The sequence below is a fragment of the Aplidium turbinatum genome, chromosome 3, assembly GCF_918807975.1.
Source record: "Aplidium turbinatum chromosome 3, kaAplTurb1.1, whole genome shotgun sequence".
Classification (NCBI taxonomy): domain Eukaryota; kingdom Metazoa; phylum Chordata; class Ascidiacea; order Aplousobranchia; family Polyclinidae; genus Aplidium; species Aplidium turbinatum.
The window spans coordinates 40,076,965-40,104,670 of record NC_137474.1 but is presented as its reverse complement, the minus strand read 5'-3'; the positions used below and the strand labels follow the sequence as shown (position 1 = coordinate 40,104,670).

Sequence of the window (27,706 nt, the reverse complement as noted above, 5' to 3'; positions counted from 1 at the left end):
TCCATATTCAACTAACCTATGGTGAAACTTATCACGAGATGATGCAAAACCTAAAGTATAAGAATTTTTACCAATTTTGAACCTTGCAACTTCAACTGAAAAATAATTTTCTTACGTACCAAATCAACTGCCTGCTTCAATAGTCTAATTTTGATTGAATTGGACCATCACTCCAAAAAAACTTTTAATTCAACATTTCGCAGATTCGCCTGTTGCCTTGGCATACAAGTTTGGTCTGATGCGACATCGTGTGATAAGTTTATTTAACTGCGGAACTGCAAAAAGGGATGTTCAATCAGAGGTTCAGTTCAGTTTGTTTTTATTTCTGACCATCACAACGAAAAAACAATATATGACAAACATAGCAGAGGTCTATAAAAAGGCAGAAGCGACAAAACGCGGACGTTATAACGTGCATGATACCAAAGCAGGACAATCAGTTTAAAATAATATGGCACGGTCGCAACACGTCAGGTTCAATTACTCTTCGAGATATCACGATTAACAAATGTATTCAAAGTTAAAAGACAGATAATTCCGTATCTCAAAAACTAGTTCTTTTGGCACTGATTTAGGGAGGCCTGGATTTGGTGGTAAATTATACCAAAGTTTCAAATTGGTACTGGTTGTTCTTTTTTCGTATGAGACAGGATTGTTTAAATTTCAGGGCAGGTGATAGAAAGTCAGGTGAGTGTAGCTTCGTCTAGTGCTGCTATACCATGCATTTGATTTGGTGCCTTGTAAATGGGACATGACAGTGGCGTAGCCAAAGGGGGGGGTTTTGGGGGTTACAACCCCCCCCTTTGGCACGCGTGTGACGTCACGATATTGAGAATGATGCTTTCAGTCTAAAAAAAAATTGCCAAATTTTTAACAAAACTGCATTAAAAGAGCGAGTTTTGCCAATACCAAACATTCAAATATCTCAGCCAGGAATTAGCAACAAGAAAACATAGAGACTTAGCTTTATTTCCGAAAAATGCCGAAGAAAACATGATCTTATCCTTTCGCTATGCCACCGGACAGCACCATTTTACAGGAATATTCATACCCAGATTTTTGTTGAAAATGCTCTCAGAATGCACCAAATTCAAAGTAATTTTTCAAAATTTTCTGGGGGAGACCCCCCAGACCCCCCCGCCGCTGGGTCGTCAAAATTCCCCCATTCAAAATTCCTGGCTACGCTACTGGGACATGACATTCACGAACGACATGGTCAGCAGCTTGTTCCTCCGCATTGGTTAGTTTGATCACGTTTGATCAAAAACACGGAGACAGCCACTTGGCGATGATAAAAAGCCATCGATACGTGCTGAGGAATGGACTGCCACGGGGAAACCACCATGGCTCATGAATTTTCACAACTGTAGTGACCAGCGCCAGGACGGGTAGCCTCAACCCAATATAGTCTGTGAGATGTTGTTACACAGTATTTACCAGGTGTTCTCTTAATATTCAAGCATCAGTGTTAAGTTTTCATCAATGTATCTGAGTAGAAAAGTTTGCACCTAAGCCTGCAAGACTCATTTCAGACATCCAGTTTAGTTTGTTTTTAGGAAGTGACTATTTTTCCACACTTAATGCCATGGTTACAATTAGGTGTTGCCAGAGTTAGGAAAGGGTTAAGGTAAAGGTTAGAGTTAGGAATAAGATTAGGATTTTGATCTTTGCCCAGGGCGAAAAAAAATTCCAAAATACAAGTTTTTATTTTCAACAACTTTAAACTTTTCTCAAATTAGGGCAGAATTCATTATCTGGCAACAGTATTGAGGCTATTATTACACCATATAGTGTAAATATAGCCACAGCCTTGTTTTTATTTCTGACCATCACAACAAAAGACAATATATAATATGGTATATATATCATAATATGCCAAACATAGCAGAGGTCTAGAAAACAGTAAAAGCGACAAAATGTGGGTGTTACCCTTGCATGATAGCAAAACAGGACAATCAGTTGAAAATACGGCATGGTCGCAACACCTTTATTAGCATTTTTAAAAATTTTAAAAAAAGATGCAGAGAAAAAAGGAAAATGAAATTTTTTTTGAACAATTTATGACTAAAGAAAAAATAAATACAAAACAAGACAAAAAAGATAGCTGCTATGGTGATCGACCTTGATGCGTTATCGAAAGTGCTGATAGTCTTGAGGGGAACACTCTTGATGCGTTAGCTGATCATGAAGAGCAAGGTTAGTCAAGCAGCCCAGAATTAGGGAGGCATCCACCTCGACAACATGGACTCAATTCACTTATGCATGCACTCTTTCTTTTCTTTAATAAACAAAATTCAAAGCAAGAATCAACTCTCTGGCTGTGCTCCAGAAGGGTCACAACAACTGCAGTCAACTGATCCACAGGGAAAAATGCCTAATGTTCAAAGCGTCTATGCTCAAAACATTCCATCCGCTGCAGCGACCCACAGTAGGGTGACCCAAAAAAAACTAAATTTTGATTTTTAAGCTTTTTCTTGTTTAGACCTCTGCATTGTAGTCTAAAATGACACCTTGCCAAGTTTTGTTGAGATTGGTCCACATTTGACGCCCTAGCAGAGGGCCGGTACCCCCCGCCGGGTCAAAATCGGCCAATCTGGCTGTATCTCAGCAACCGGTAGGCCTAGAGTGCTCAAACTTGGCTTTGAAGAAGCAGAACGCATGGTTTCCTATCTAACTTCTAGAGGGTTTTGGGATCTAAACCATTTAGTTTATGAAAAAAATGCAAAAAACACATTTTTAACCAAATGTGCACCCCATAAACGTGTAATGTTCAACTTTTAGTTTAGTATACAACACTAATTGACTAATCACACAAAATTTAAAACACAAGCAACTTTTGTTTAATCATAGACAAGTTTTAGTGCTTTTGCACTTTGGTTTACCACTTAACTTTCAACCACTGACCACAGTAATTAGTTACCCATTAAATAATTCAAGACAGTTTTTTTTTCATTTTTCGTATTAGTTTACCACTTAACATTTCTTAAAAATGATTTTGTGGTTGTGTCCAGCTTTTTGCTAGACAATGACTTCTCGGCCATATCTCGAAGTTTGGATTGGTAAGCATGAGTGACTTTGATTGCTTTGTCCAACTCTTTCTCACTACTTGGGGCAGAAGCCCTTTCCTCAACATCAGTGACCATGCCCAAAACTCTCTCAACAACATGATTTGTAGCAGGCATGTTCTGTAGCAGAGTTTTGAATGATGAAAACTCCTCCATATGGTGCCAAGATCTGGGATTTTATGAGTCAGACATTCAAACTTGAGAAAAACTCTAATGAGTTCAAAAGAGTCTGGTCTGATCAAGTCCAGCAAGCGAGTGGAGTTTTGAATAGTATGCATTTGAACCAAGCCCTTTCCAGTAACGGCTCTCTCAGAACTTGATCGAAATGTTTGCATCTTTTGCCACATTCGGACCTTGGTGGATAATTATGCTCACACAATCACTTGCAAAAGCAAACGCAACGTGGCGCTCAATGAGGTACCACAGGTGCAGGTTGAGTTTCAGGCGAGCACCAACTGCCATTTCAAGGAAAAGGTCCAGGTAGCCTATGTTGCTTCTTTTAGGAATGGCATTTGTGAGAGCGTTCCACATTTCTTAGTCATTCACTTCAGCATTTGTCAAACTTGGGGATGTAAACTAATATTTAACATAAAAAAGCGTTAACATACTGGAAGAAGCCAGTTCTTGCAGTGGTACTGAAATGTTTAAATAATGAGGCAGAAGTGTTGGTTGATGTGATAAACACGACGGCCAAATGGATCAAAGAATGAAACAAGAAACGTGATTGAAGAACTGAATGCTGTCAATTTCGACATAAAAATAGTCTTGGGTCTGGTTTTTGACACAACTGCAGTAAACAGTGGTTAGAAAAGTGGCGTCACCGTTCAATTTCAAAGCCATATAGGACACAGTATCCTTCAACTAGCCTGCAGGCATCATATCATGGAGCTTGTTTGTGGTAGAGCAGCTTCAGTGGTCTACGGTGACACAGAATCACCACATGAAGCTGTATTTAAAAGCTTTGCAGAAGTTTGGGTGAACAATATATTATGTTTAAGTTTATGAAACTTTCCAAACGAACAACAGAAAATTGAATAGAATTAAAGAATCAGTTCTAGATAACTAGATTTCTTGTTCAGTTGGCTTCAAAATGGAATAAACATACGAGAAGATTACAAATACAGCCAGATTGGCCGATTTTGACCTGGCGGGGTGTACCGGCCCTCTGCTAGGGTGTCAAATGTGGACCAATCTCAACAAAATTTGGCAAGGTGTCATTTAGGACTATAATGCAGAGGTCTAAACAAGAAAAAGTTTAAAAGTCAAAATTTAGTTTTTTTTGTGTCACCCTAACCCACAGACCACAAACACATCAATTGGAGTTAGCCGGCATGCACAAAACTCAATCCATGAAAAATTAACCAGGTAGTTTATGTATGCAAGTGACATACAGTATGTTAAACTGAGCAACCAATGATATGGTGAATTGGTGATCCGCCAATCGCCGAATGAAAGCAATGGTTGATGGGGTAAGTGACGTCAGCTCCGAGCATGTTGTGACAATTTACCATTCTTGGATGCAGAGATTTTTGCAAAAGAATACTGTACATTAAGAACCAGCAAGCCAGTAGATCTGTGTACTTTTATTGAAGTGAATCTAGAAACAAATTTCAACAGGCACCACAGTTTCATCAAGCTAAAATTCTAAAAGAAAATGAACAACATAAAACTTTGGTCCTGATGGTGTAGCAGGGAGGTTTTTCCTCCACAATAGTGTGCAAATTTACTATGTTTGTGTGGCTAATCATTTTTGGGTGGCATCTGACTTTAATAACTTTTTGGTCTTTTACTGCCATCCTTGTTGTGCAAAGTATTTTCTATTTGTGTTTGTACTTTTTTTCTTGTCAACGAAAACAAATAAACTCAATTGTGTATTTTTTAATACAATAATGTTCTTTTGTAAAAATAGACTTTGTAGGCTACTTGACGAAATTTGTCAAATTAGAGCACCTTCTGATGATCCACAAAAGGTGAAACTGACTGTAAAGGTTACTTTGATAATAGTGATTTAATTTACTTACTCTGTAAAAATTAGTATTGCAAAATTTGATTTAAATTGAAGTTACAAGTTTTTATTGCTAGAAAAGGATTTCAATAATATTTTTTTTTTTACAAAATTGTCTGTAGTTTGTAAGTTTTAGTAGTCTTTCAGTAAAATATCAAACTTGCATCTGATGTCTTCCTACCCCTGTAGTACACAAGCACTCGCTTTACTTCATACTTTTATTAGCATTGGAATAGGGTAATTCTACTATTAACTAGTTGAATGAGCAATCGATTTGATTTGAAATATTAGGCTTATCGCATTATTTTTAAAGTTTTTAAAGGGCGCACATTTCTTTATTTTTTAAATGCAGTGCTGAAAGTACATGTGCCCTATGAAACTGGTTTTGATAGCAGTTGAACCATAACACATTTAACTGCAGAGCAGCAGTCTGATGTATTTATATAGTTCATGCATCGATTATGATATACAGTCAATAAAGGTATTTATAATATGAATTATAAAACGGCTATGGCTTAAATATTTTAGCAAGTGCTATTCCTAAGTGACAAATCGTGTTTGTGTTTTTTGGTGGACTGGTTGCATGCGGATTAGGTGTTGGGATTTTAGATTTTGCAATCATGGTAAAAATGATATTATTTCTAGTTTTGTTGCTTGTTTACAATGGAAATTCATACAATATTGAAGAAAGGGTACCTATGATTAAACGCGGCCCTGCTGGAAGCTTGTTTGGACTATCTGTTGCACAACATTATATAACTGCAAGCGCAGATAGCACAGATGATGTTGTGTTACTTGTCGGTGCTCCAGTTGCTGATGCTTCTGATTTTCATAGCTCGGATTCTGTCAAACCTGGAGCACTTTTTACCTGTGGTATTTCATCTAATGAAAATGACTGTCAATCTGTTCGAATTGATGACTCCAAAAATTCCTTCAGTAGGAATAATTCCAATCAATGGCTTGGAGTAAGTGTTCAATCCCAAAGCCCAGGAGGTAGAGTTGCTGTCTGTGCTCATCGTTTTACTGTTCATGGAGGCACTGCCAGGCAAGGTGCAATTTGGGAAGCAGAACTAGGTCGTTGTTACATGCTGACCTCTCATTTACAACCAGAGGATGTTTCACCTGAAAAAATCCCCTGCATGGGTAAAACCAATGATTATTCACAAGCAAACTATGGATATTGCCAAGCTGGAATATCATCTGCCTTTGTTCAAAATACAGATGAGGATTTTGTTATTGGAATGCCTGGGATCTTTCATTGGACAGGTGGGATAAAGTCAAGTGAACTTTCTGAAAATGTATTTTTTCCTCAGCCTCTATGGAGCAAGAGGGCTCTTTCAAGTAAGTTTGATGACATTCCTCAAAACAGTTATAATGGATTTTCCATAGTTGCAGGAAGACTAACACAATCGAATGTTAATTTTATTTCTGGAGCACCACGAGTTAATGATACTGGTGCTGTTGTCATCTATGAAAAATATGATTTACAAGCTGGTAAAGGCTTGAGAACCAATGAAGTCATCTATGGCAAAGCTTTTGCCTCAGCGTTTGGATATGATGTAAAGGTGATTGACATTACTGGAGATGGTCGTGAAGATCTAATCGTAGGGGCTCCTCAATACTTTGATCGGAAGAACAAGATTGGAGGAGCTGTGTATATATATGTAAACAATGGGTTAGAGAAAATAGGCCCTGATCCAACTACAGTTTTGTATGGTGAGGTGGATTCGTCATTTGGATCCTCCATTACTTCACTTGGAGATATTAATATGGATGGTATCACTGATGTTGCTATTGGAGCTCCTGGTGCGGACAATGGTGCAGGTGTTGTGTATATTTATCATGGAAACAGCAATTCCAGCATTGGAGTTTCTGACACTCCTGTGCAAGTTATCAGAGGTAAAACTTTGAATAATTCTAATGGGCTCAATGTATCTGGCTTTGGTTATTCATTGAGTGGAGGGCTAGACATGGATTTCAATGGGTATCCTGATCTTCTTGTTGGATCTTTGTCAGATTTTGCTGTACTGTATCGAACACGCCCAATTATAAATGTTGAAGCTTCTGTTACTGCATCATTGAGCAAAGTCAGTATCGTTCCAAAGAAAAATCCAAATACCATCAAGTTTAAAGATCCTTCGACTAAACAACAGTATAAACTTGTTACGTTTAATATTACTGTATGTATGCAATACAGATCTTCACCACCAAGTTATGACGAAGCTGTTGACATGACTTATACAGTGAAACTAGATACAGTTCGATCTGATAATAGTTTACGTCCTAGAGCAACATTTGTGCCTTTGAACTACACACATGGAACCAAAACAGCAAAAATGAAGCTTTTTCCTCAATCAAAGAGCCGTCCCAAGTGTGTTGTTTTACCTGTATATTTGGACAATAATATGCAAGACAAATTATCTCCATTTATGATTAATGTAACTTTTGATGCTTTAAACAAGAGTATTTCTGATGAATTTCCAGATGGGGAAGTTTTATCTCTTAATCAATACCCTCTTTTAAACAGAAATACAATCAAATACTCATCAACACAAGTAAACATATCAAAAAATTGTGGACGTGATGAGATATGCAAAAGTGACTTACAAATGGATGCAAAGTATATGGTACTTTTTGCCGGAACCAACACATGGGAGCTTATGAAACTAGGTAGTGATAGTATACCTGAACTGATTGTTGGCACAGAAAAGGCAATAGGGGTAAAGATAAATGTAAACAATTTACACCCTGGCGAAGATGCTCACCAAGCAAATTTGCGTATTGAACTACCTGACTTTTTGTACTACATTGGACTTGCTGATGTCGCAGCCAAAGCTGCTACTGTTTCATGCACTGAATTACCTGAAAACTCGTCTGTCATAACATGCAATCTTGGAAATCCATTCAAAACTGACAGTCATCTGTCAATGATAGTCAAACTTGGAAATAATCCTCGACTTTATGAAATCCGTCAATTTGCATTAAATATGGAGTTATCTACTTCAAGCACACAAGAACTGTTGGGATTGGTGCAGTACCCAGTGTCTGTTCGTACTCAAGTTGAAGTTGTGATATCTGGTTTTTCTAGCAGTGACCAAGTGCCTTTTAGTGGAAAGCCCATTGGAGAATCTGCTGTGAAGAAGCCATCAGATGCTGGGCTACCTATTCAACAAGGATATGAAATTGAAAATACAGGCAATACACCATTGGATGGGGTATATGTCAACATTAGCTGGCCTCAGAGGATTAGCAATGGAAAATGGTTGTTTTATCTTCTCTCAGCAGAAATCTCTGGTCCTGGTGTCAATCAAACTCGTTGTGATTTTCCATCTGGTGAATTTAATCCTCTAAATTTAAAAAAAGATGCAGTGTTTAGTGGATTATATTCTGACACCAGCAGATCACGTTTGAAGCGTGAAACTAATTCAGACATTAACACAAAACCTCGAAATGCACAGCCTGCTGCTGTGGTGGAGGGTCGTTCATCACACAAACAATTAAACTGTCCTGATTCTGCTCAGTGCTTGAAGTTTAAATGTAGATTAGGTACTTTACTGCCTCAAAGGAAAGTTTTCATAAGACTTGATGCTGTTTCATGGAACACCACCTTGGTTGAAGAATACTATGGCGTAGCTGAAGTAAGAGTTTACTCCAGTGCTACGGTCGGACTGACCATTAACAATGCTAAGAATTCACCGACATCAGTTTTTAAGGCTGCAATTTCCACAAGCATGCTGTCCGAAAAGGTGATCGCACCTGAGGAACAAGTGAAACTTTGGATTATAATTGTTGCAACTCTGGCAGGGGTTATATTGCTTGTTGTTATTGTACTTTTATTATGGAAATGTGGTTTCTTTAAGCGGAGACGAGATTATGGTGATTTCCACAAAGCTAGAAAACACCAACAAGCGTCACAGAAAGTTGATGAAAATTCAGAGAAGTTGTTGTCTTAAGTTTTCTAATGGATAGATTATTTTGCTAAACTATTTTGTCAGCTATATAATGGTGGGCACACCATTCTCGCGGTGATTAGATACTGTGACAGCAAATACTTGGAATCTTCCTAAAATGCTTTGTTACTGCTAGTTTTAATCCCCACAATGTTCCCTATCCGAAAGACTTTCATCCGAAGGCTAAGCACTTATGATTCACTTCGGACTAGTTTTGATGCATGTTTCAACCACAAACGTTCGTGTATACCATTATTCATTAATGTATTGTCTAATGTCTATGCTAGGTTGCTTTAGATTAACATAAATTATGCCTTAAAATTGGTCCTAATTGTAATGCTAGAATCCAACAAAATAACAAATACTGTATTATTACTTAAGTTGAAATGGATAAACCTAAGGTCAAAGATCAAATGTAGGCCTATAATGCAGATTTGTTTTAATCTCTGCATTGTAATTAACTTCCGTATTAGGTATATACAGTATGTAGCCTAATATTTCAATGTTTTTCCCCCTTGAGAGGTTTTACGACATTAAATGAGTTGTTTGAGAGCACCATTTCCATTTATCTGCATTATTGTTTATTGCAATGTCACTTTGAAACAAAACTGTATTTCCCAGTTGTATTTGATATTGTAAAATAAATTTACATATCAACAATTGCATTTATCTACACTGCTTTATAATTTTCAAGAATGTCACGATATTTATAAATCGTACTGTGACTTTTTCAAGCAACCTGACATTTTATAATTCATCATAATATAGCAACATTGTGATATGGTATTTTGCAAGAAAAAATCACAAACAGGTATATTTTGAAAAAAAATCACAAACACCATTAGTTTGCTTTATGCGTGTGTTGTAATGTGCTATGGCTTTTCAAGTATCTGAAGAATATCTCATACTTGTGAGTTTTTGGTTTATCAGCATTAGTTTATCTGCTTAAAAAAAACACTTTTTACTGCACTTCTAAGCAGCTGTTGCTTCAAAGCTAAACATAAAGTAAGATTGTAGGAAGAAAAAAAAAATTACAGTGAATGATACTAGCATTTCTTAAGTTTTCTTTCAAAGGTTTGTACAGTAGAACTTAATTCAATGTAGATAAGTCAAAGATAATGTTTGTTTGATCAAAAAAAAGTTGTTATCTATGTAGTATATATGTTGCTGTTTTACTTTTAATATAGGGCTTCTCTTTTCATGTGCTGTATGCATTTTCTTGGTCTGGTCCTTTTTACCAGGAAGATTGAAGTTTGTTTATCAACGCAATAGCATTGTCACTTGATCACTAAAGTAATTTGTTTCCACAGTCATTTAGCCTTTTGTGTAAAATGTTTGGCGATCTCTGAGCCAAGATTAAGTGTCATATATAGCCTATACAACTAGAAAGCTATAAAAAATACCATTATTTTTACATTTGAATACCTTTCATAAACTTTTGTAGTTTGTTTAGCAAGCAGTTTACAAATTCTAAATAATAATGCTCAGTTGATCAAAAGCTTTCGCTATTGTTTGAACTAACTCAATGGGTGCTGCTTATATTCAGCATTGTGTATTCTTTGCTCTGCTAATTGTGAAAAATGTTACCTTATTACTAATTTATTATATGCATATGCTTTTTACATTGTGGTGTCATATATAAATCAATACAAAAATTGTACCAATGTGTCATGTTTCATATTTTAGCTTTTAAGTGAAAACATTGAAATGTTTTTGATGTAACGTTTATTTCAAAATTTCAACTTTAGCTGCTATAGACAATCGCAAAACTTTGTGTTCTCATTTTTTCACGTCAAGTTTTTTTTTTGAAATTGGATTTAGTTTTTTTTTTTTTTAACAGAATTGATTTATTCTAAATGCAGCATGTATCTGCGTGTGTTACAATATTTAGTTCATGTGTTAGTTGCCTTAATCGCTTTTGCAGTATCGTGTTGCAATATAGTTGCTAAAAACTCTATTTTTACATCTTTGGTGTAAGATTAGTCTCAGCAATGATTTCTGCTGTTTTCGCTTTGGTCACTGCTGTGATGGAGTGATTTTAACATTAACTTGGTGCTGTAGTCTTGGGTAGTATATTATATTTGCTTATTCATAAATTATAGTGCATATTGTCGTTTTCTTACTTAAAAAAAAGACTGTCATAAAATTGTTGCTGCAACTATCCGTACAAACAAGTCTGCACTTGTCAACAAATGTTGGACAATTTAATAGCATTCAGAAAAAATCAGGTATATATTTCAATTTCCAATATAAAAAAGTTGTTTTCTACTTGATCAAATTTAATACGCGTTAGCACAATGAACCCGGCTTAGTGGAGATCGAAACTCGGAACGTTAGTACAATGAACGTAATTGGATCTATTTGACTTGAACTCTATGCTTTCTAATTTACTGAAGTTAACTGTATTTCAATCATCCTTTCACCAAACAAAACACTAACTACTGTAGCTGTTGTGATGGTACACAATAACGTCTGATGAGACATGCTGCAAGTTTGCTACGTATGTGAAATATTTTTAAGGACCTTTTTCGTAATTTATAAACTGTTGAAGCAGTGCGTTGCAACCATGCCAAATTTTAAACTGTTCATCCTATTTCAGTCTCAATGTTTGCATTTGATTGCTACTACCTTTGCCTACCTACTATCTTGACAAACTAACCTATGCTATGTTTGTCATGTATTATATTGTTTTTGTTGTGATGGTCAAAAATAAACTGGACTGTTTATTAGTCTTGTCACTATAACTCGCTTTTGCAAAATATTGCTTTGGAGCTTCTTATGGTGCGTCCAGTTTAGAATTGCTTTGATAATCTGGAATTTTAATTTCATATATTTTTATCAATGACAGAAGAAGTTGTGCACTTCGTGTAGCGTACCGTACGTATATCATCACATAATCACTATTGTTGTTACTTTATATGCCTATTTTGTTTTTTAAACTTCATTTAAAAAAGATCTTGTTTCAGACCAAATGCATTTCAACCTTTTTCTTTACAGTTATGTTATGTGGATGATTTAAGGATTTTGAATCCACTGTTTATTGAGTGTATATAAAATGCGAGTCAACTAAACATGATTTCAGTTTGGTCGTTCAGGTGAAGTAACCATTTGGCTATAATCCAATACTGCTCTGTTAGATATTTGTTACCGGTTACAGAAAGAAACAATTACCTTTTTGTAGATATTTGGAAGAACTGCTTCAAATTTATATTCAGTGATGACTGATGATATGATACAATTTATATGACTAGATTGTTTTTGTATATAAGTTGTGCAATTGTTTTAAAAATCTAACTTTTTGGTAATTTTTGTAAAATAACTAGTATATATAATTGTAAAATTCTCTTTCTACCGTATCACATTGAATTCTTAGTTTATGAGCATGTTTTCTCATTTTTGAAATCAGTAAACCTACTGGCACAGAGGTTGGTTAGTTTTGCTTGAATTCACTTTCCCCTCCAATCAAGATCATTTGCATTTCGCATGGTAGCTTGTTGCAGCGCTTTGTTTTATTTTTTTATTTTATGCAGTGAGCATGCAGTGCACCAGTTTATTTTGTTGTATTGGTACTTTGAGTGACTTTTATATTGCTGAAAATATTATGATATTTCACATTACTTGAAACGTATTTTACTAGTTTGTTTTTGTATAAAGCCTGCTGTATAGTGTAGAATCATCATAATCCATCGTCGGTTTGTTCCCCACTAGTGGGGGTGGCCGATTGTTTCCGCGCAGCAATTGTTTTAATCCCTTTTCTCCATTTCACCCTGTCCCTTGCATCTTCCTCCTTCAGTCCGATGTAGATACTAATAACATGGTACATAAAAAGACTTATTAGCGCTCAACTTAAATAGTACATCTTACTCTGTAAGTGTTTCAAAGTTTTTGACTTACCTACAACCTCGGCCAATCTTATTACTATACATTGATCACCAAACTATTTGTTGTGGCTACGAAGCATCTTAGACTACTGCAAAATGTTGCTGACTTTAGTTTTGGCCTTGATGTCCCTATTAAAAGATTTCCAAACAAGTTGCATGGAAAGAAAATCATACCAAAAATTACAAATGATTTTTGAGAATTATAATGACTTGTAATTACATTTTAGCCTATGAGCAATACAATACATTTGCAATTCATCACACAAACATTTTCAAAGTTGCTTTGTCAGGTTAATGTCACATTGTTAATGTTTACACAAATTGTAAAAATAGCCAATTTATTTATGATTTGGTTTTGCTGTAGAGTTTCTGTTTGTTTTTGTCATTGGCCCACCATGGTGGCCTTTGAATGCTTGTTCAATAAGCCCATTAATATATCATTTTATTGTGCATGTTACTAATGCTTTTAACTTGCCGATTGTTTTTCTTAGATGATGTAACATTAAAAAATGATATAAGTTTAACATTTTACTGATGGCTTACTTGAATAGCAATACCAATAACAGTCAATCTAGACAGATGCCCAACCCACCACTGAAGCCAACTGTCCCTTCTAAACCTACGTTTTTAAAAGCCACCAAAAGCAATGGCACTCAAGAAGGGAATTTGCAAAGTGATAAAACCATCGAAAAGGTTGTGCCAAAGCAATCGGATCGAATTCCTTCTTTTGACCATTTTATACCAAAGGTTTGGTCGAATCGGCAGAATGCAAACCCACTTGACAAACTTGCAGCTTTTTCTCAAGTTGTACCCAACAATTCTGTAAACAGCCCTTCAGAATTGTCGAAAAAACGTTTTTCAGTGGAATGGAGACCAGCACCACGCCCTTCCAATATCAAAGATAAACAAGAAAAATTGAATAAAAACAACACAGATTTAAATTCATTAAAAACATTTGTTGATGGAAAAGTTGAATTGTCCACTGATGATGGAACGAGTGGTGTACCAACTTCAAAGATACCAGAATCGCCCCAATACCATAAGATGAATGTTACGGAAGAAAATGGAAAAGAAGTATCTTCTCTATGTGAAGAAAGATTAAAGAATGATTCTAATATCCCATTTAGGTAAGCGGTTTCAACTCCATAATCAGTTATTTTTGTCACAAGGTTACTTTCATAATAGTTCACTTGTGTGTAGTGTTATAATGGATCCAACTATTCTTTTCAAATTCTGCCTATGGTGTCTAGTTTTATTCTTCAGCAGGTACAAAACCATGGATACCTCCAGTTCAATCTTGATGCACCCAATTTTTTTGTAAAAGCTGTGTCAAAAGCTATGCATTAAGGCATAGCTAATAAAGGAATGTAAGAATTGTGGCCGAGCTAAAATTAATTGTCGTGTTAATTATATTCATCCAACTCGTTGTTTTATAGAAAATCATTGGCCAGAGACGTTGACAGTCCTGGTTTTGGATCCTTGAGGCGAATGTGGGATTTAAAAACTGGCCAATCGGAAACTTTTTCTCCGAAGCCTTTCACTCACTCCAGCGTCTCTTCACCAAAAGAAAAAGTGGTTGCAAAACCACGGTCCATCACTCTGTCATCTCCAGGTAGCCCTACTGCTTGGCATCATGTATCGGGCCCACACAGTCAAAAGATCTCTAGTGGTTCTAAAATGCGCACTAGTTTGCAAGATGTCGGTGAATCGATTGATATTCTTTCTCCTAAGCCATTTCGAAGTTCTTCAACGACTGATGATGGTTATGCCTTACCTGGTGAATATAGGCATGAAAATGCGTTCATGTAAAAAAAAAAACTAAAATTGATCAAAAAGTCATTTTGCAAATTACAACAATTACAATCTGCATGCAACTCTCTTTTGCAAGTTTTGTTTGTCGCCGGAGAACTGTACCAGTGACAGGCCTAATTCATGATAATTCATATGAATTTTCATGGTCATTATTATCATTCATGATATGATGATAATAACTTATAACCAATGAGATGATATGGTGATTCATCTCTATCGCTTGATTGTGGTGATTAATTATTGTTTTTGCATGTACTGTACCAGTTTGCACAGTTTATTGTTACCTGTGCACTAATTAACCAGGGTCTGCTACTATTCGGTGAGTCCGATTCGGTGAGTTTGTAACCTCTAACCTCTAACCCCTAACCCTAAAACGGCAATGATAATTAGGCTACGGTACCCAATAATTAAAAAAAAAAAATTAAAAAAATCACTGAATAGGGATCGGACTCACCGAAACGGGCCATTCCGAATTAACCAAATAACCATCTGTGACATTGTAATCTTGTTTGTTTTGATTAATTTGTTAAGCTTGTTTTGATGCTGACTACTGTAGCATTGTTGCAATGTTGCATAGAAACTTACACTTCAAAATGTGTTGTTTCATGTATGCATATCAGACACTGTGTAATTTTCATTCTTTATTATACAGTTAGTTCTTTGTCGTCAAAAGAATACGAAAGTGACTCTCTTAGTGTGGAGGACAACTCTCAGTCTGAACACAGCTGCAGTGGCCCTGAAGTTGGGATTTATGAAAGCTTTCCACAAGATGAGGAGGAGGATACTGGAAATTCTCAGGCTGGCGACGTTCTCCCCGAAGTAGCTGTGTATAATGAAAACAGTTTAGATGACAACTACTCCACCTTACAAGAAGTAGGGGAATGTGATTCCTCCAGTGAAGATGGATCTCAAGATTGTCCTCCCGTTGTTCCTCCACATGATGATGTCACGTCTTCATCAGCCCAAACCTTTAGCCCCTATGAACGTCAACTCAGCTTCCGAGATGGTTATCTTCCCATGGCACCTAAAGCAAACTCCTCCGAGGAGATTTGTTATGTGGATATGTCTGATGATGCTGAGGTGAGTACTGAGTAATGCGTTGATCTTCGTCATATCTTTGTCTGTTTTTATTTTGAGAAACAACTGTTTACAGAGAAAGTATGTTTATGTTTGTATTGATCTTTAGTCTTTATGCTTTTCTTTAACTGATGGCACATCAGACAGAAGGAAATTTGCACATTCGAACTATTTCTTACATCCAGCTCTTTTGCAATATATTATACAATCAAAAGATTATATTGATAGATTTATATTACTAATTCATCTACCTTACTTTACCTCAAGTACAAACAACATGAAAGCGTTTTGAAAACGAGAATAGGTCAGTTTTTGACACAAAAATGATGTTTTGTATGATGCCATGTGATTGCTTGTAGTGTTGAAAGGAACTACATATCCTGTTTCGCATGGCATTCTTGCCACTGAATATACGGTAACTTCTTTCAAATGATGATGTTTTTTCAATGGTATAGCGAACGTTTGGCAATATTGGATTGATTCAAAAGTTTTTTCTTTGAAAGAGTCTGCTTTTCAATCAAAAGTTATATATAAATCGGTCAAATCTACTTGCATGTCAGTTAGGTTATGTTGTTTTTACTTGGCAACAATGCACCACCACAAATGTAAAAGCTTTTATTCATAAGTCTCTTAAGGTGCAATAACCTCAAATATGCCACTCCCTGTACTCATTACATTTCGATTTTTTTTTTTTAGTTTGTTCATGCAGAGCTGTACTGTTATTTTTTCAAATATATCTTCTTTCAGTGAATCACTTACATGTTATTTGATGTCAGCATTTGATTGCGGTTGTTTACTGTCTATGAGTCTGTTGTTTGCACATTAACTTGCCAGGCAAGCAAAGCCATTATGATTTCTTATGATACACTGCTTAGTAGCCTACTTTGTCAATCAAGTATGTTCTCCGGCCAGAATCGTGTCTTGTTTTCCAGCCTTCTCAGCTTTACTTTTACTGAAAGTTGTTTGTTTTTTGCCTCGAATCTTTTAAGGTTTCCTTCAGCAAACCTGTTCACTTGCCACTTCAAAACTGACAAAATCTACTTTCAGGCTGCTTCAGCCACACACTTTGGTTGACAAGTTTTTGCTACTTTAAGGCGAATGCGCAAATTAAACACTTACGGTAGCTCAATTTTTTGTTCCAGAAAATTGTTGTTGTCATTTGAGAGTAATAATTCATCACAAACAAAATGCAACACCACGGGATTTAGTAGTGTTTCCTTTTTATTATTTCACTGAAATGAATAAAACATTTTCGGCCTTTATGTTTGTTTATTTCACAAGTAACACGCAAATTACTGAATCTTGTAAGAACATCTCTAACACGGACAATCGCCAACAAAGCGCAGTGTCAAAGCATTGGTCTTTTTCGCAATTGTACGTTGCCACATAAATACACAGGTTGGTTCCTCAGGTACACGAAAATTTCATCTTGAAAGTAAAATGATCGGTTGCGCAATTTTGACTTTCATCCACGGCTGAAGACCGTCATGCTTGGCTGGTTGTTGTGAATGCTTAAAAACACTTTTCGTTTTGTCGTTGGCTTCAGTTCAGTTTTGTAAGAAAACGTGTTTTTAAACAAAACCCAGCCCGCTCTGGTTTTTATGGGCAAAAATGGGTTTCATCAGGTAAATTAAGCCGAAAATTTTTTTGTTGAATACTGTTAATTGGTTTGAAAATAAGCTGTTTATTTATGCAATTTGCATTCATGTGAAAAACTATGCTCCTGTCCTATGCAGTGAGTTACTGATTGCTAAGCCTGCTAAATGTAACAAGAATTTATTAGTAACAAGAATTTACAAGAATTTGCACTTTTGTAATTTTTGTCCTTGCAGCTCTTACTTTTTTAGCAATCTGATGTTTTTAACCCCGAGCAAGTGAGCTGCTCTGGGCGGGATCTTGAACAGTTTATTTAGTTGTCCTTGGAGTATATAATTGTCAATTAAATGTCAAAAAAAGTTCCTATTTTGCCATTGATATCAGTTGGTTGTGCAAAAATACGGATAACATTGGAATACATACCACTCAATTTGAAAGTAATGGTTTCATCACTTGTTAGTATCGTCACACTCCATGACCATCTAATGGAATACTTGCTCATGCGTACGGCCTTACTTACACCGGAATGGCCCATTTCGGTGAGTCCGATTTGGTGAGTCCGATTCGGTGAGTCCGATCCCTTAACGGGGGATTTTTTCAATTTTTTTTTAAATTATCGGGTACCGTAGCCTAATTATCATTGCCGTTTTAGGGTTCGGGGTTAGGATTAGGGGTTAGAGGTTAGGAATTCACCGAATCAGACTCACCGAATCGGACTCACCGAATAGTAGCAGACCCTACTTACACATGTCATCACTATCACAATATCACCACTCATATCACATGCTCGTGTCTTCACTTGAAAGAAAAACGTCTTCATTGTTCGAGCTTTATTGTGTGTTGCAATAAAATGTTAAAGTAACCGGAAAAAAGAAAATGTTTCAATTATTATTCAGGTTGAGGAAGCGAACTTTCACAGTCGAGTTGTACCCCCTCCACCTGCAAGTCAAACCAAAAGTCGACGGCAATACCACAAAATCGACTCAGATGGTAGGTTAATATACGATTGTGTTTGTTCTTTAAGAGTGGTGAGCTAAACCTTAACTTTTATAAACTCAATTCAACGCTCTTTTTATGAATCTATTAAAATTGATTCACTAATAGTGTACGTGTAAATTATCACTGGTACTTTTTCATCAAATTCCACTTAATTAGGTACAGAAAAGTGTTTGACAGATCGTTCCGTACCATTCGTGTAATGATATCATGACATCCTCTCAACAACAATCCAAAGTTTTTGCCTCCCCAATTTGTCGGCTATTTCATATCCAAATTGCGCGTAATAGAGTTGTTACAGTTTTTGTTTGTCGAGATGTTTTTCGTGCTTCTATTCTACTTGTGATATCACTTTACATCATTGGCAAGATTAGTCGGTCTGTTTGTGCATAAGTTGCCGCTTTAAGTTAGGCTTGCGTGAGCTTCATATTTGGCTGTAGGAAACGCTCAAATCCAGTTAATGTAGCCTTGGGCTATGTCTTCTGATGTATTGATTAAGTTGCTTTTTCTTCTCTGATGCATGAAGTCTGTGTGATGCCCGTTCTTTACAGGCTTTTCTTTTTTCAAAAATTTCAGCTTTTGTCTTTACACAGATTCGTCGTACCGATGGTTGTTGCGTAATCAATTTTGCTTTCCACCAGTGTGACTGTGAGGTCTTGTAGTGTAGTTTGTAATTGTGTGTAAGATTGTTTGTAAGAGACGACTTCAACGTGAAACTCATTTTTGATAATTTATTACCAATACCCACCTCCACATTTAACCATTGAATTAAAACTCATTATAAACTATATTGTTGTTTTTGACAGTACTATGTGGATTACTTGCTAAATAGTGTAAGTTAGTTATTGTTTTGCTGTTGTAAAACGTAGAATTGTTGTAATCTTATTAAACAGAAAGTTGTCGTAAATTTTCGTATTGCTGTTAAAATGCTGCTTAACATTTTGCATTAATCTTTTAGTTTTTGTTACTGAAATGTTCATCTACAAATGTATTAGTATATACCGTAACTAGTTCTTGCGGTCGACATTTCTCAAATCTTAATTGCTAATTAGCTCAGTTTTGAGCTATTATTATAACCCAGACAACATACGCTTTGCATGGAAAGTGTGCTTTAATAATCTACTCTACTTATAGCACTTACTTCAATCAAATTTTTCACATAGTTTCATTCTTGAATCTGCGTCGAACATACGACTGATATATTGTATTTAAAAGCATTGAGTTTTCCCGTGGTTGCACTCACCAAAGAAAGGATTTTCTCGTATTCTGGCAGTGGCAGATGTTCGTTAGCAGAGATTTAGATTAAGCACACGGGAAAACAAAGAAGCCAATTTTGTGTCCACTTACTCCTACGGGCATGTCATTGAGTGTCAACAGCTCAATGACAGAGACACAACTTCCTGCTGTCTACAGACGTCGAACCTCTCCTTTAGTGTGCCAAGCATATTGATGCTACTTCAAGAGTTGGTTTGTGGTACAGAACTTGTATACGATGAAGGGAGATTTCTCATTGTTCGAAGCAACAGCACGGTACTTTTCGTCTGACTGACAGGAGCTTTTTGTCAGAATAACAAGTTTCTGCTGAAAGTCAGATCAAAAATACTGCAACCCGAGCCATGAAAAGCTTCTCTTGATGCCACTTCATTTTCATTTGTAGTTTAGGATCCAGTGTGTCTTGATGGTGCTTATGTTGGTCTTCGTTTTGTTTCAGTGCCCTCTCCTCCGTATCGGGACCCTCCAAAACTCCCCACGGACTTAAGGTATCACTCTTCTCGTTCCCCAACACCTGTTTCATTTGAAGAGGAAGAGAAGGACTTTTCTCAAAGAAGAACCCCTCCACCACTCCCACCAGATAACGTTATTGGCAGAAGGAGCTTAATTCACACTAAAGATAAAAGATTGCAAATCGTGCAAAATCTAAAGGAGAATATTGCGAAATCTTCTTCAGGTTTGTAAAGTTATTTTTCCTTCACGTACAGTTCTGTAACACGTTAGACTTTAAGACATTGTTTTTAGTTCAAAATTTGTCAAAGTGCAATCGATTTTCTCAAATTTTTGTCAGTTTATTCTAACTAGGAATACTGTTGTCTTTGCTTATGTGACACTGTGCTTTATGGTTGTCTTTACTTTACTTATTACTTTTACTGTTTACTGTTTTTACTTTTACATTACTTATCTATTGTTTTTACTTTAACTCGTTTTGTTCTATCCAAGCTTATGTCCGGTGGTTAAAGATTTAGTTTAGATCAAGTGAACTGGAAGGCCATGCGGCCAATTTTCGTGCCGACCTTAAGGTATGTTTTTAAGTGTTTTGCCAGAGACAGCCGCACGCCCTTTAGGGGTACCGAACTGCTGGGTTTCAGAATGTCATGCAAGGTCTCACCGCTTGGCTACGCAGACGACTTTACCACGTTTACTTAAATGCAGATAAGGAAGCCAAGAGATTAAATTACGTTGATGTTGAAGTCACTCCCGAATCAAAATCCAGCAAACCTCCGTCCAGGACTCAACGAAGAACAAACTACAGTGACGTCATTGTAATGTCGGATAGCGACTCCCAGTGGAGGGACCGGAGCGGGTCAGGGTGAGTAGAAGTTCGACTTTGTACACTACATACTATTGTATTTTCTTGATTTTCTGTTCATTTGCAAATCTTTTTCATAAAAAACTACATTCAATACTGTGCTCTTAATGCAAAAAAAGCCTGCAACACCACCAATCTGGTGTAAAAAAGCGATTTTTTGCGATTATATCAATTCCGAGGTATGTTACATTTTGTTAACATTCAATTACAATTTTATTTATCTGCTTTTGAGTTGCCCGAAAACTGGTTTAAGAATTACCTCCAATGGAGTTGCTATGTTAGGTCAGGCCTGGGTCAATTGACGCTTTTAAGTTGTAAACTTTGCTTCAGCTGTTTGCAGTCTTGTTCAAACAAGATTCAGCTTTTTGTTGTAAAAACACCTCGTGTTCCTTCAAGCGTCCAAAGCAAATTGTTCTGGTTCATGGTGTGGGGGTTTGAAGTTCATCGATGTGAAGTGAATTGTTCGTTTTGCCAATCTCACCCTTGAGTCGCAACGTTGCACTTTGTGGTTAGAGTTTTACTGTTGGCAATAAACAGTGAACTGTGTCTTGCCAATTGCTTTACATTCCAGCGAGCAAATGGAGTTCTTTTTCACATTGATTGAACGTCTGCAGACGTTTAATCAATGTAAACATGGGTCTTGACACTCGGGTGAATTCTCCTCAGTTGGAGAAAGCAGATGTGACAATAAATTTATCGCATATCTCACTTTGATGAATCAGTACGATCGCAATAGGTAGTACTACAATATCCCACTTATTTATTTGAACAAACTCACACATGTACATTGTGTGCCTTTCTGACTCTAGTCACTCTTGTTTCATAAAACATGCGCATCTTCTCTTGACACAAGCATAGGTGGGCAAAGTTACTTTCAAAAGTAACTGAGTTACAGTTACAGTTACTTGGCCAAAATAGTAACTGAGTTACCGTTACAGTTACCGATTTAAAAAAGTAACTAGTTATCGTTACTAGTTACAGTTACTAGTTACTTTCAGTCAGCCTACTCACAAACCTGAACATAAAATTCTGCACCTGGCCAGCTCTGCATGCACGTCCAGTTTAACCGCAATGTTTGATATATAGTGTTAGAGCCATCCATGCTAACACAAAGCCAACAAGGTTTTATTTAAAAAAAATACTCAGTGGCTTATATGTTTATTTCCTTTGAGAAATACGAGCATTTCAAAGTGCTCGTCACTCAGGCCTGCCCTTTTGGGCTTTAAAATGTCCTTGCCCAATCGTCGTCGTCGTGTGAGCCTCTGGGGCCGAGAGTCTATTCTTTTACCGCCCCAGATTCACGATGTTCCCGGACTACACTGGAAGGCTACTAGAGAGCAGCCAGTTTTTGGTTTCATCATTCATGACACGCAGACCTTCCACTCCGTTAGGTGGCTTGAAGATGTTACAGTCATTGATGATGTCCGCCCCAATAGTTCAATTGGTTGGCGCGTCACTTCTGGAACGAAGCAGCTTCAAGATCAAGCGGCACCGGTTCGACTCTCAGGGCATGCACTTGAGCAACGCACGTTAAGGACTGCTCTCCATTTAGCGGCATCTAATAGATGGAATGATTTCCCGGCAACGAGACTTCAACAATCGGAAACTTCACTCTGTCAATCTCGGTGACCGGGCTTGCGCCAGTGATTTAAAGCCTTTAGTCTACAAGTATGCGAAACTGCCAGGATTAAGTTCTGCAAGAAGCTTTCCCAGTCCGAGGATAAAGATTAAATCAATCAATCAATCAATGATGTGGTCTGCGGTCTGATCCTCGGCACCACATTCACAGGAGGAGGAAGAGGCCATTTCCCATTGATGCATGGTTGAGCGGAAAAGCCCGACGCCCGCATGGAGACAGTTGAGGCGCATCCATGCCTGTCTTGGTAGTGTCAGGGCGATGGAGCGTGTGTCGGCGTCGGGAATGAACGAATAAAGTCTGGTGATGAACAAGTGCTGCAATGAAAACAATATTTCTACTGCATCACTTGACGGAATGGGAGTGTTATGTTTTTAAAACAGTTTTTTTCATCGGTCCAATTGTGAATCTGGATCCGCTTGACTTGTCCTCAGGGTCCGCTTCCAAATACTCCTGTAACAGATTCAACCCCCATTGCTTTCTTTTCTTGGTTTTTGCGTAAAGTGGTGCAAAAAGTCCTCCATGGCTCTACCTACCACCATCCACTTCAGTGTCGCTGCTACTTCCCTCTTCAGGAGAGCAGTTTGCTTTTTCAATTGCTTGAAGCATGTTCTGTTTTATTTTGGTCTTCAATTCAGCAGTGTCGCTTAATGATCAGGCATTAAACACAGATAAGTCTAAATTGTGGGTGGAATGCAGTCGCAAGCTGAAAGTCGCTGTCCTCGAACCAATGACCAAATCTGGTTTGTATTGCTTCCACAAGAACATCCAACAACGGCAAGCAAACAGCAATGCTGTTGCTGGTTTTAATGTCAGACAATCTTTTTAGAGGCATTGCAAGCGTTACACTAAATGCAATAAATTTCAACTTCTTGAAGGTAAATAACTAACTGACTATAAGCATCAACAAATTGCTTTTAATCGCTGCGTGTTTCTTGATGCTTATAGTCAGTTAGTTAGTTACCTTCAACAAGTTGAAATTTACTGCATTTTTATAAATGTTTTCAGGTTCCTGATGAGGGCTTAAGTTAAATCGAAAACGTTTGACTGTTAAACTTATTTGTAAATATGTAAAATATATTATTATGATGCCCAACCCTGTTGTATTGTTGTGTCTTGCCTGTCTTTGGTACATATTGATTAATCGCCAAAAACAATTAATTTAGCCAAATCAGTTATCAAAAATCGCCAAAAAAGAGCCAAATCATAAATATGAAGCTAAACGTAGGGGTGGGCAAATAAAGGCATTTTGATAATAGTATATCCAGGACCCAATTTTTTTATGGCCATTTTTTTCTCTGAATAAGAATCCGATGAGTTCTTTTGTCTATGACGTCATTTTAGGTTGGTTCAGTGGCTATTTTTAAAATGGCCGCTGAAAAATTGATATTTTCTATCAATCAGATGAAGATTTGATCATATGGGTCATGTAATATGTCTAAATATAGGTTGTTTGGGGCGTAGATTCTAAAAATTAACTCAGTTTTGCGATTCACTGTATTGCTGTGGCGATATCATCTGAAAGTACGAAAAAAAACGCTTTTTACATGAAAAATTAAAATTTTTTAGTGTGTTTCACCATCTAACAGAAAATAATCATACGAATATCTCATTGACAATCATTCTCGCATAATTACACATGCCAGTTTACATAATTCTGCTCAAAAGAGAGTCCACAGTCGTCGTAATGTTGGATACTGGCTTTAGTACATTTTTAATGGAGGACTTCAGTTCTTCTGCACCAAATTTTTCAACCCGGTATCGTCCGTCAGCCGCCTTAACTCGTCTCATTTGTCGAATTTCGGGTGCTATAGTTAGTCGAAGATGGCTAACTTCGGCTAAAAGTTGTTTTCCACTCAAACATTCCAATAAATCAAGCGATGTACTTGTAACTGGACCGCCATGCAACTTGCACAAGTCGATCTGACGTAAGGTCTTCTGTGTCTTCTTGTTCTTTAGATCTGCTTTTTTAATCAGTGAAAGTTTTTTTGTTGCCTCTACAGTAGCCAGAAAGTCCGATTCCAGTTTTTTCACGCTGTTAACTTCTTCTGAGCATCTTGCCCATTTCCAGCGTGCTTTCTTTTCCAATACAGATTTTTGTTCAAAGCTGGAGTCCACCAGTAAGCCATTTGTGAAAACCACATTTTTCCGCGAGTGTGTAGTAACAGACGTACTCCCACCTGTAACTCTTATACGATTGTCAAATTTTGCAAACTGTGACTCGCAGCCCAAATTTGTCAGTGATGCCTGCTTCAGTGCTTCTCTATTTACGCCCACGTTTACATCTTGCCACAGGAATTCGACTGCCGAAAGTTGCCTCTCCACAGAATCAATAACTTCCCCCATCACTGCAGCTTCCAACTTATCCAGACCACTTGGTTCGCCTTCTCGCTTGGCCTCCATCACTTCTTTCATCACATTCAATTTTTGATAAAAAAAAACCTTCACTCCATTCCAATTTCTGTCGTCATGCCGCACCTTGTTGTCAGTCTCATCAATGCCCAAAAATTGCATCAGAGGGAATATGATTACATTTCCCATTTTGGTGTAGATTTCTGAGCATCGAGTGAACCATTCATTCTGAACGTATGCGGCAACTGCAAGCACCAACTTATTGCTGTTGATGTCTACCACTTGGTTAAAGAACGCATCTATGTGCACACGATGTTGTAAATACAACCGCGCTAAATCTGCAATACGCCCAAATCGGTTAGATACAAATCCTCTGAATCCTCGGTGATCAATTTTATTATCTTCCATCCACTGTGTATAGTCATTGTAAAGTGAAACACTGTGAGACGCATGACTTGGCGAAAACAACTTAGCGAGTGCTATGAGTCCTAAGGTATGAACTGATGTGCCATGGGAGCCGAAGACTTTCTCACCAACAGTTAGTGGTAAGAGATTTTGCAATCCAATTTTCTGCTCAGCATTTTTGTACACTTTATCTATGCCGTGGTCAACACACAGTATTATGTGAGCACAACATTTTAATCGCTTGTTGGTGTCTATGTCCAGTTTGTCCAGTAAAACATTACAATCAGCTGCCCGGTCAGAATCCAAAAGTCAATTTGACTCTTGATATCCTCCACAGTGCAGTTCGCGAGAACAGCTAAGGTTTTCAATTTGAAACTGTACGCTTTCGCTCCGTCTTCACCGGAATGAGTCAAATTTTCCACGTAACCAGTAGTAAATGACCTTTTATCACCAGCATTTCCAACGATTGTAATGTGATCGGTTTTAACATCGTAATGACGGTGACCGGCAGCTTTCTGTGTGTCATCGAGGCCTGTAGTGATAACTTTATCATCTTTATGCAGCAGCTGTCGCGCGACGTACTCGAGATTCAAATACGATGCGTCTTCCAGATAACGCGATATCGTACGTCGACTTGGGAGTACGTAAGTCAGATCACGTACTGTTTGGTCAGGTTCATCATCATTATCGTCATCGCTATTCATTCCATCATCATATTTGTTCCCGGCATTGCAGTTTTCCTCGTTCTCGGTTCGCCATTGTTGACCAAATATCATATTAGCTACGTTGACGATTAGTTTGCATATTTCATTGGGCGATGCGGCCGTTTCTGAGAAACACTGGACCAAGCAACGTATGACTGTCTCATTGAAAGATTTTCGGCCAGTCCTCACCTTCACTGACGGGAACTTTATTTCTTCTGATGTTACGGTTTGTTTCTCAGCTGACTCTTTTGACGAACGAAGCTTTCTGTTGGGAAATGTTATTTGGGATGTCGATGGTTCAGAAGCCTCGTAGCTGACATCCTTGTTTGTGTCGACTGCACAATTCATTGCTTCTATGCTCTCTAGATTATCCAGTTCTCGCTGTTCTCTCTTCCTTTCCTCAATCGCAAGATGCTTCCTTTTCAGCGAAATTTCTCTATTTTCCTTCCTCTTTTTTGATCTAAGCCAATCTTTTGGCACAGTATTACTACACACAGCTCTGTATGGGCCAAAACAGTTATCTTCATAGAACTTCTGATCTTCTGCTGTCATTTTTACTTGATATTTATTTTCTAACTTTTTCTGGTAGTCTATGTTTCTGCAGCGGATGTCATATCCATAATTAGTAAGCCTGTCATTGAATTCAGATGCTTTTTTGAACCAAGCATCACTTTTAGGTTTGCTTGTACATTTCTCGGCCTTTCGCAACTCATTGAATTTTTCATAATCTTCCTTAATTTTAGCAGCAACAAACTTTTTCTTCATAGGATACACATTTTTTGTATGTATCCAATCACATCTCATTTCTCTAGCTACAACTTTACTCGCTTCAGTCCTGCTTAAGGCTTGCTTCCCCTTCTGTCGTTTGCATAGCTGTAGCATTCGTCCAATTACAACAGTCCCATTAGCTAGTTTTCCTGTGGGTTTATATTCCTGTATTTCAGTGTAGTTGAATCCAAAAAGTTCTTTCCTGCTTTCACTTCTTACTCGTCGTTCAGTTTTCATATTTGATTAACTATATTGCATTACTTAGTGCAACAACTAGTCAACCTGGATGTAGACAAAGGAGCCTAAGGTCAGTAAATATGCATATAACAAGAAGCTCAAAAGATCATTGGCGTAATAAATACACAAATAATAACCTAAAAATGATCTTTTCTGCAGAAAAATACAAGAAGGTGTCATACCAGGTAGATAAAAGTGCTTTTATTGTAATCTTTGACCCTCAAAACATATGTTTAGACATATTGCACAGGTATATTCGTCTCACTCGTATGTCCTGAGAGCAAAATAGCCATTTTTGGCCGCCATTTTGAAAATTGCCACTGAACCAACCTATTATGACGTCATAGAGCAAAAAAATCAACGGATTCATATTTACCAGCCCAAATGGCATTAGAAAAAATGGGTCCTGAAAAATCGACCTGGATTTGCCCACCCCTACTAAACGTCTTAAAATATCGCCAGATTTCTGGACTTTGGCGATAAATTCGCCAATATGGCAACCCTTCTCCACCAGACCACAAAACAAAAGTAGAACCGCGCATGCGCAGTGCTGCGCCGATACATCTGCAAGAAAAATGCATTATTGCACAAAACGCAGCAAACACGCACTAAGCAAGACACAAACACGTGCAGAGAAA

General features: G+C 37.3%; 2 protein-coding genes across 2 annotated transcripts in view; both read left to right on the top strand.

Moving 5' to 3' along the window:
* Positions 1-5,690: 5,690 nt before the first annotated feature.
* On the top strand, positions 5,691-13,393 carry LOC145766003 (integrin alpha-6-like). The gene has a single exon (XM_082577657.1). It carries the CDS (start codon positions 5,691-5,693, stop codon positions 9,021-9,023), a length of 3,333 nt encoding a protein of 1,110 aa, XP_082433783.1. The 3' UTR covers positions 9,024-13,393.
* A 1,091-nt stretch (positions 13,394-14,484) lies between these two features.
* Positions 14,485-27,706, top strand: part of LOC145766002 (uncharacterized) — a 35,826-nt gene continuing 22,604 nt past the window's right edge. The window contains exons 1-5 of the mRNA XM_082577656.1: positions 14,485-14,678; positions 15,366-15,793; positions 18,283-18,376; positions 20,094-20,330; positions 20,810-20,966. Of these exons, the coding sequence (XP_082433782.1) occupies positions 14,579-14,678; positions 15,366-15,793; positions 18,283-18,376; positions 20,094-20,330; positions 20,810-20,966 (1,016 nt within the window). The 5' untranslated portion in view covers positions 14,485-14,578. The remainder of the gene's footprint in view (positions 14,679-15,365; positions 15,794-18,282; positions 18,377-20,093; positions 20,331-20,809; positions 20,967-27,706) is intronic.

Bases quoted from the DNA above. Each gene is read 5' to 3' on its own strand.
- LOC145766003 (XM_082577657.1), top strand. From the start codon at position 5,691: ATGGTAAAAATGATATTATTTCTAGTTTTGTTGCTTGTTTACAATGGA.